General features: G+C 36.1%; 1 protein-coding gene across 2 annotated transcripts in view; it reads left to right on the forward strand.

Moving 5' to 3' along the window:
- mettl15 (methyltransferase 15, mitochondrial 12S rRNA N4-cytidine) overlaps window positions 1-8808 on the forward strand; it is a 66966-nt gene extending 58158 nt beyond the window's left edge. For both annotated transcript variants that reach the window (XM_008405160.2, XM_008405161.2), the window contains one exon: window positions 622-8808. In XM_008405160.2, the coding sequence (XP_008403382.1) occupies window positions 622-1055 (434 nt within the window). In that variant the 3' untranslated portion in view covers window positions 1056-8808. The remainder of the gene's footprint in view (window positions 1-621) is intronic.
- Window positions 8809-10045: the final 1237 nt, after the last annotated feature.

Raw genomic sequence — 10045 nt, forward strand, 5'->3', positions numbered from 1 at the left:
AAATTGCTTCCAAGAGAGAGACTGTTGTTGGAGCGTCAGGAAAAATATTCTGTGCCTGTTTCGTCTTATGATGCTCACTCTCTTTTCCTGCAGGATCTTTGCAGCAGAAATGCTTACTGTATCCTTTTTTGTTTTTCCAGTAAGCAGCTATACATTTAGAATATTTCCTTTAGAATGTGTTTTTTTTTTTTTTTAAAGAAAATAATCTGTTTACAGCGTTTGAAAGAGACAGGATCTAAACAATAATGTATATCTGGTCTGAAGAACATCATTCAAAGATTGTGTTTATATCAGAATAGTGTGTTTTAAAATTGCTTGTCTGTTTTGAAATATAATGGGGAAACATTATTGTGGTTTAACTGTTTCTGTACTTTCAAGATCTTAAAATTTCTTTGCTCGGAAATATGCTAATATTTGACCTTTGAGACAGAATATTTTTTAATGGATAATAGAAAACAAAAATCAACACCATCAAAGTGATTCCCAAACGCTTGGCATGTCTTTTTAACTGATTAAATTGGTCCTAAATTACAGCACTAAGAAAATCCTTCAAACTCCTCACATCCATCTGATACCAAATGGACTTATTTTGACTGTTTTATTATTATTATTTCTTTTTAGGAGCTTTTCCTCCCAGCGTTCTCTACGCACGTAAAGACCGTCTTCAACGCCGTGCCCACATTGCAACTAAGACGTTCCAGGCCCTGCGGATCTTTGTGAACGACGAGTTGAATGAATTGCACAAGGGGCTCTGCGTGGCCCAGTCCGCCCTGAAACCCGGAGGAAGGCTCTGCGTGATCACTTTTCATTCGTTGGAGGACAGACTGGTCAAACGTTTCCTGCAGGGGCACGACTTGTCTAACTTGGATCGATACCACTTTAGCCAAAACAAGCAATGTAGCAGAAAGAAAAAACTGGTGGATGAGAACAGTGAATGTAACAAAAGTTCTTACTGGTTTCCTGTAAAAAGAAAAGTGGTCAGTCCAGAAAAAGACGACGTGAGAGAGAATCCTCGTGGACGATCTGCTAAACTCCGGATAGCTCTACGGAGGTAGCTTTCGAATGATCATGGGAAAAAAAATTGTATTTCATAATGAACATGTCATTTTTTTTTACTGTGAACACAACACTGCACACATATCTGAGTTTGTTGCCTAGTGAAGCAGTGAAGTGGTTTGTCTTTGAACTGAAATGTGTAACAGCTTTCGGACCATTTGGTAACAGAAAAAAAGGTGACAGTATCTGAGCTTTTGCATCAAGTGAGAATTAATGCCAGGCAACAACATGCCTCATCTTTGCAATCTAGTTTTTTAAGAAAAGGAATAAAAACCAAAACCTGATCCTTGTAAAATTCCTTCAAAGATATTTCCCAGTCTGTTCATTGTGTCTTTATATTTATTTGATACAAACATTATCATGTTAAGCTTCACAGCAGACTTTTTGCAGAAGATGTATGTATTAGAGTGCATCACTTTGCACGTCTGCAGTGGCGTTATTAGTGAACAGCAGAAACAGTGTTTTAGCAAAGACTACCTAAAAAAGTCATAAGTCCAAAGCTGATGAGCATTTCTGCTGCAACAGATCAGTACTTTTCAATAGTGTTACAAACTATTGAATTTTGTTTTCATAAACACAAGTTGGCAATCTTAAAAGACACAATAATCGTAATAAACATCACAAACTCCATTTTTAAAATTAGTCAGAATTTACAATGTTACTGTTGACACTGAAGTTAAGAAGCAGTAAGCTTGTGTCATTAAACTATTTCTCATTTGACTTTTTTTAATTGATAACACACAATTTTATCAAAACATTAATTTTCTCTTCACTCTAAATTTCTAAACATGGAGGCTTCAACATTTTAGTTTGTTGGTCTTCACAAATCTGTTTCCTGCTACCAATGAAATCTTTAGTTTCGTGTGTGTGGCCCAGCAGAGAGCTGCGTTGCAATGCTTTTTTATATTATTTGTCTGATATTCATTTGTGGAAACAGAGGTAGCTTTTGCAAACCAAGCAGTTTATTTTGGAAAAGATTTGGTTGAGGGAAAACAACCGAATGCCATTTTTGTTTTTGCAGTAGATGATTTGGTCATAATGCTGCCAAATTGACAGATTTTTGTCATCATCCTGGTTTGATTTCATTCATTAATTACTTTTCATATTTAAGTAAAAGTTCTTAAACTCTGTTCAAATGTGTCTTTTGAAAGCATTCTTTTTGTCTGAGACTGATTTTGACTTGAGCATCATGTTTTAAAGTTGTTTTCTACTTCAAGACAGCAAAAACGTATGACTTCCAGGCTTTTTGGTGTAGGTGAGCCCAACAGTTTATTCGTCTGAACAATATGAACAAAATTGAGGATGTTGCCAGTTTCTGTTGTTTGTTTTCTATTGATTTTTTTATTGTTTGTAATATCTTTAAAAGGTCCTGAGAAAAGCCAAAAAGGAGATTTTACAATATATCAGCAGACTTTTTCTGCTATGTCCTTAAACTGTCATTATAATAATTGTCAAATAAGGATTTGGTTGTTGTTTCTTCTACCTAATAGCTCAAAATAAAAATGCCAAAAAGCTATCTCATTGTCCAGATTACAATTGTGCATGTTTACAAGTTCAAGCTACGTATGATGACACCTGAAGTTGTTGCTGCCCAGAAGCTTAATATGTAAAACCAGCACAGAAATACTTTTTTTTTTTTTTCATTGACGTCTGTATTTTCCCTGAACCTCCCTTGATGAGTAGCTCAAGTGCAACCTCTACTGCACCATATGAATCAGTAATGCCACTAAATACTGAATGACGCAAGTGTCAGAAGTGGAGCTGAATGAGCTGGGTGGTTGTTCTTGAGCATTCTCTCACCTTCAACTGTAAGCAGATGAGGTGTTTTGATCTTTACTATTTAACTTTGACTAATTGTAATTGCTTCATCAAGATTATTAACACGTTTTTCTTTTTTCTCAGTTTTGTGCTCTCTAAATATACCCTTGCAGTTACCTTGGAAACTAAGTGGTGCAAGTAATACTCAAGTGCATCTAAATTTATATCCTGTTGTTTAATCTACTTTGAAATGAAGCTGTATGGGGAGTTTTCTACGCCCCTTCCCGGTGACATCGGTGGATGTAAAACTCGGGACACGTCAGGACATTTGATCTTTTTCTTTCTTCAGAAGTAGAGCGTTTGCTGAGCTTCAAAAAGCTGTGAGGATGAAGCTCTATAACGGACACAATGGCTACAACAAACAAGAATTCATCCTTCAACCACTTTCAGTATATTATGAAAAGTGTAACTTTCAAAATCCAGGTTTCCACAGCAGGTAATGATTTCGGTGTTGATCCTTTTTGCTAAGGGCCTCTGTCTACAGACATAGAAATGTTAATTGGGTTTCAATCAAGATTTAGTATTCCCCACACTGACAAAAGTAGCAATATTCCTGTTTTAATACCCATTATCTCATGGTGTAAAACCCCACAATGAAGCTGTTAAGTATTATCAGGACAAAGATGAGACAAGCTGAAGGTTGCTAAAAGCAGCCTGTGATTCCCAAACCCCCTCCGCACCACTATGAACCACACACCTCCATGCAACATCACATTGATGCAGCAATTAATGCAAAATGAGCTTCAACAGTGTATTATGTAAAAACTATACAGTACATGAACTTATACATAGGACATTAACACCTATTTATTTTTTTCTTACTTTGAAAACGTTTATTTTGGGGCATCTGTTACCTATAAGCAATAATAACCAATATGCATCTAAAATAAGTAATTGTGTAGAAAATATATCTTTATACCATAATTTTCACCTTTTTGATGTAATTACAGAAATGATGTTCACCTAGATGCACCTGTACATCTGCTCAAAATGTTAAATGCCAAGACACAGAACTGCGAATCGGTCTCGATTCATCCTTCATTTCTTCATTTGTTTCCTCAGTGCAGCTGAACATTCTTCCAGTTTTGAAACTGGCCTTGGTTGTTAAATCTGCAGGCTTTCTGATGGCATTTCAAAAATGTTTTGGAGGACTTTAGTTGAATTATTTGATTTACATTATGTCCAGTTCTTGGTCATGACCGCAGCACAATGTTATGCTGTGTGGTGTGGATCATACTTTAGGTTTTCTTTTTTTTATGCCAGTTATTCAGCAAGAACCTCTATGAGAATCCCTCTGAATTTCCTTTTTTGTGTGTGTGGGATCAACTAAAAAAAAAAAAAAAACATAACATTGTGAAATTACAGTATGTTCAACTGCAGAAAACAAATTTATTTGTGATTTAGTTTTATGTAGTTTACGACTCTGAATACAAACTGTCCTCTATATTTACTCGAGTTATACGCATAAGACACCTATCAATCACAATGCAAGATTGTTTTGTTGCATTTAGAGCCCCTGGGAAATAAGAGGTCCATTATGTATTTTTTTGTAAAGCCAATTTTTATCTTTAAAGTAAATTCAGAATAAAAATGTAGATATCCTTCAAAGAAGCACTACAATGTTTGATTTTTAGCAAATAGAAATGACTTCACTTAGCTAATTCTAATTAACTTAAAACAAGGAAAATTGCTTTGATTCAATGTCAGACAGTGACATATAAGAGATATGTGTCTTCTTATTTAGTGTATTTAAACATCTTGTTTCAACATTATTTATCAGGGTGAAATGACCCCAAACTCTGCATAAATAAAGACAAAATGTTTGTGTGGCCTCTTATGTCCATTACTACTATGTACAGTGCCTTGCAAAATTATTCAGAGCTTTTGAACATGACAATAGGGCAAACCTCTTTCAAAATGCAGAGTCAGAGTAATGATGTTCTTATCATGCCCACCTGATGTGATACGTTTGGGTTTGATTTAAGCCATTTTAAGTAAGAACAAATGAAGAGGTGTCCTTATTGATTCTTCACCAGAAATTGCATTTTTGTATTCCATTTTATAAATATTTCTTAAAATGTCCTTTCTTCCGTTTTGTTAGGTTATATTACTTATTTTTTTCAGTATTTGTAGAAATGTATGTGTTGATGTGTCTGTTAAAACGTTATACAGCCACACATGCCTCCCATGAGTGTCTAAGTCAACTTCTGAAGGCTGGAGCGCTCTTAAGAAACAAGCAAGGTCACAAACATAGCTTATGTCAAATATTTAATTTAAATCCTATAACAGCTGCTGTTGTGAACAGTACGTTTTGGCATGTAGGTGATTAAAAATGCTGTTTGCAACCAAATTTTATTATTTCAGACAGCTGGCACAAATCTGTCTCAGGTGATGACAGCGAAATCCAGCTTGTTATGAGCTGACACTCGAGAGCCAGCATATGTGCATTAATGCGCATGACAAACGTAATTTGTACCATCTGGAAAGGGACTATTTGAGGCAATGAAGATGCATTTCTAAGTTGCATATTTTGCTCTTATTTCAGTAGCACAATGTCACACGCCTCACTGTATGTTTTGCAAAAAGCCGATCACTGCAGTTCAAATGTAGGAATACTAAACTATTTGTAAATTAACTTTGTTAATTCTGCTGTTCGATCAGTTTTGCTAGTTGTTTGTCTTTAGTTTCCTTTTGAAGTTCACTTCCAGATTCAATGTTAAGAAAAAAGTTAGGCACCCTGGAGGAGTAATTTGATGTCGATCTAATGTGTTTTGCACGCAGTGAAGGGAAAATAAATGACTTGATTTGTGTCACTTCACGTGACACAAAAGGGAAGGGCCAGTAACATATGAGTGAAGTAATATTTTTACAGGAAGTTGCTGGATCATCAGACAGTAAGTCAAAAAAAACAACAACAAAAAAAACAAGCCACTACACACAGCGGATGCCTTGCTAATGCATCAAATGGCATTATAAGCTCTAAATGAAGCTTGATTGCGGTACCATTTGCAGTGGGGAAAAATAGACATCATTTCAAGGAAATGTATGCTCATTATGCCTGGCTCCTTAGTCTCTTTTGTTTTGGTGTACAATCTGGTTGTTCTACCTAGATGCAATGATTTGCTCGTGACCAAAGCACGCCCATGTGTGTATCAAGTTTCTGAGTTGAAATAAAATCCTCTTTTTTCTCTTTGTATTAAAACCACTTTTGCGTACAAATCACCGGGAGTTGTTGCTTGATGAAGAAGATGATAACTGAGATTCTTACCCTCAGTTTGTTCCAGCATAATCATCTATTACTGTGATTCTCAGTCACCATGGAAACAGATAAGGGAGAGATAACAGTAAATAAAATGTAAGGTGATGCTATTATTACATCCTCATTTCAATCCATAAATTGACTACATGTAACAAAACTATTAGCAGCTGTTGCAAAATCACGTTTTTGAAATGCACCGAGCCTCTTATGTCTCCAATCTTCATGTATCATAGAGAATAAAGTCAATTTTCAGCCTCTTCTTGCTGTACGGGGAACATAGGACAGTGTTGCTTTGTGCTATTTGTCACGTTAATGTAGATATTTGCATCGCACACGAGAGCAAAACGGGATTTTTCCCCCCTTTAGACCGATTATGTGAGGTTGGCCACAAAAAGGTTATAAATGAGGCTAATATTAAATGGAAGGCTGTACTTCAACCCATCTTCTAAATGTGTCAAATTATGCAGTTTGCTCAAGAGTAGTTACTAAAATTGTATGGAAATTGTTTTTGAAATTACTTACTTTGAGAGAGATAATCAAATCTCTTATAATTTGTTTGATGCTACATGTGATGAAGCCATTGTTCGTTCATGAAGAACAACAAACTGAAGTGATCCATAATGAGTTTATTTACCCTCCTGATCAGGACACAGCTTCATGTTTTTACATCTTCTTATTTTTGTCCATAATGCCATCACTTTAAGAGATGTTTGCAAAAATCTGTGGCAGCTTACCATACTCCAAATAATATGAATAAATAAAATATTATGTAATATAATAATGTGACATTTTTTTTTACCTTCTAAATTTTCTTTATCTAGTGAATCAATCAAATGTTTGAAGGCTCACGGGGGGAGATGGGATGTTTTTAAACAAGATACCTGATTTGCAAATAGGTATTGTTATGGGTATTATACAATTTTGTGTTGGATTTATATTTAATCTTCGCTTGTTTACCTGTTTAAATTGTCAGTTGTTAACTTCAAATCCAAACAATTTTACCTTTTGTCAGTATACTTATTTTGCGGTTCAATAATTTTATGGCCAACTATAACAATAAATCAGTATTCAGCTCGTTAATGATTTACTAGTAATACCATGGGTGATGGTTTCACACGGAATAATCAGTAAATAAACAACAATTTCATTTTGCCAGCTAACTGTCTGTCTGTTCCTTTGATTAGTTTTCTTCCTAGCACAAGCCAATTCTTAGAACTGCAACCATTTTATGACTCAGAAAAAAGTGTCACCTCGATTTTATCGTATGTTACAGATGCCTCTCAAGGTTTTATTACATTAAAAATGTTAGCTAGGGAAATAACCTGAATATTTTCAAAAATGATTAGCAAGCTCTCAAAAATGTTTTGAACAAATCTGCAATAAAAGCCAAAGTAAGCTATTACTGAGTAACACTTAGTGAGCTGGAGTCCTGTCACAGGTACCTGCAATTAATGCTGAACATTACTGTGCGATACAGTTCATTTTACTATAATGTGCCACAAAGCTAGGTAAGGAGAAGCTTCAAAGCGAGCCATTTTGAAGTAGGCATAATTAAAGGGGATCAAGCTAAACAAATGAAATTATATAATGACTCTCAGATAAAATTAGTTTGCCGTGACTAAAACGAATAAAACCCCGGCAGTCAATAAGGCGGTAAAAGTAACAATCCTCCAGCTATGTGCATTGGGATTTTACATGTTTGAGGTTTGACTGAAATGTTTTTAGACCTTTTAAAGTTAATTTCATTTGAAGCATCACATTAACAGTGGCCAGCAGGCTCCTAATTTTTCAGTAACTGCTACAGATCTTAATCTAATTGACGTTGGGATTCAAGTTACCATCTTATGGGCAGAAAAAAATCAGCTCGGGCTAAAATGCATTTTTCAGTAGAGCTCTAGCTTCATTACTATAATATTCTCCAAACTGGAAGTAGATGATAAGGACTGGTACTTTCATCAAGCGGCTACTGGCCCATGCAATAACAATATGACAACCAAAAATCACGTGACATTTTCTGTTTTGTTACAATCCTATTAATCTGCATAAAGTCCTTAACTGCATCTCTTTGTGGTTGCACCCCCTGTCAACTGGGACTCCAGTTGTATTTTCGCTTTCTTTGTTATTCGGCACAGTCACTGTATGCTATTTAGAAATGATTAAAATAGATTTGTATGACACAGCTGTTTAGAGAGTAAAACTCAAAAAGATAACCGGAGGAGATTTAATATAACGAGACAAAACAAAAAGGCAGCTGGGTGGAGAGAAATGTCTAGTGGGCTAAAGGATGAGGCAGCGTTTCAACACTCGCAAAATGAATGACGACGCATATCCTCTGGATATTCATCCTGCCCTGACGGTAGTATTCTGTTATTTCTCCACTTGTGGCAGACAGAAGGGAGTGAAGCGCTGTGACCATTAACTCTAAGTGTAAAGAAAGAGACATGCGTCATTCTGTGACTCTCCCTCTGACAGACAGAAAAGCGTTTGAATTTCAGAAAACAGAAAGCTCATTCAGGCCACATCTTCCCTCCCTCTCCAGCCACCTGCTCATCTCAGCTTCTCCAGCTGCTATAAAGGGATCTTTCACAGCAATACGCAGAGTTTGGAGCCGTTTGAATATTGTTTGCGAGACCTGCAGGTCTCATGGGTAGCTTATTGCAGTGTAAAAAAAAAAAGTCATTGTGACGTTACAGTCCAGTCCACTACTGTGCTTCGGTTAACTAAAAGTTTTTATTTTTAAAATCAACTGAGAAGGATTTCTGAAGTCTCTTCTGCTTCAGGCCTAATCAGGTCACTACTTTACTCTCACTGGACAATATGTCATGTGATCACTAACTGACAAAGCTTGCATTTTATTTTATTGAACATTTTTTCTGTATTTTTTGTGCATTTTGGTGAATTGAAGACTTTTGTGCTTTTGTTTGAGTCTCATTTGACTTTTTAGGATTTTCCTTTGGATTCTCCAAAGGTTCTGTTGAATTGCAGGTTTGCTCACCTGTACTGATGAGAAACAGGTGAGAGCTGCTGCACACCTGTTTCATCATGTCATCTTTCCAGAATGTACCCATCCTATTTTCTTTCAGCTGGCTACCATCTACCAGCCCGTAATCTTCCTGAAGCCATTCTTTTTCTTTTGTCTTGTGCAATTAATGTAGTAAAAATCTTCTGATTTTCTTTTACTTTATTTATTTATGGGGTTTTTTTTCTGCTTTTGGATTACCTCCCTCATGCCTGCATTTGGGTCCTTAAACCACTTACATACATACAGCGATATCAAAGACCCCCTACGTTCATCTGAAAAGAAAAAGAGACATTTCAGCTCACAACCAGGTTTTGCAGTAGGTGTTTTCAGTGTCAAATATACTTTTTGCTTTTGTGGTCCAAAGTTGAAATTTGGTTTTATCAGACCACTTTCATCCAAAAAGATATTTAGGTGCTGACTTTATTCTGCTTCACAGCAACGCTTCTTTGCAGATGGATAAAGCAGATGATTATTGTCACACATAGAACATGCTTAGCCCTTGTACGTAGAAATGGGGTCCAACCGACCCCACACACATAAAACCGACCCCACACACATAAAACCTGTATCATTTGCCACAGTCCTCTACGTTTGCCTCAGTCCTCGCACACACAAGGGCTAGTGGTTGGCAGCTCCTTCAGTGTAGGAGTGTCAGACACTGGTAGACTCCCTGACCAGTTTCCCTCTTATCGTATCTATTAAGGGGGAAATTTCCACTTTAAAAAAAAAAAAATAAAATCTTACTGCTGTTCAATAATTTTCAAATTAGGGATGAAAGTTTTTAAGATGCTAAAGTAGATATCTAATGAGGGAGCATCCAGTTAGTTGGTAATCATCTTGGTCATGCCCTCTACTGGTCTGAGAATCTGTTGTCCGTAATATCTGCTGCT

Source organism: Poecilia reticulata, linkage group LG3, assembly GCF_000633615.1.
Source record: "Poecilia reticulata strain Guanapo linkage group LG3, Guppy_female_1.0+MT, whole genome shotgun sequence".
Lineage (NCBI taxonomy): Eukaryota > Metazoa > Chordata > Actinopteri > Cyprinodontiformes > Poeciliidae > Poecilia > Poecilia reticulata.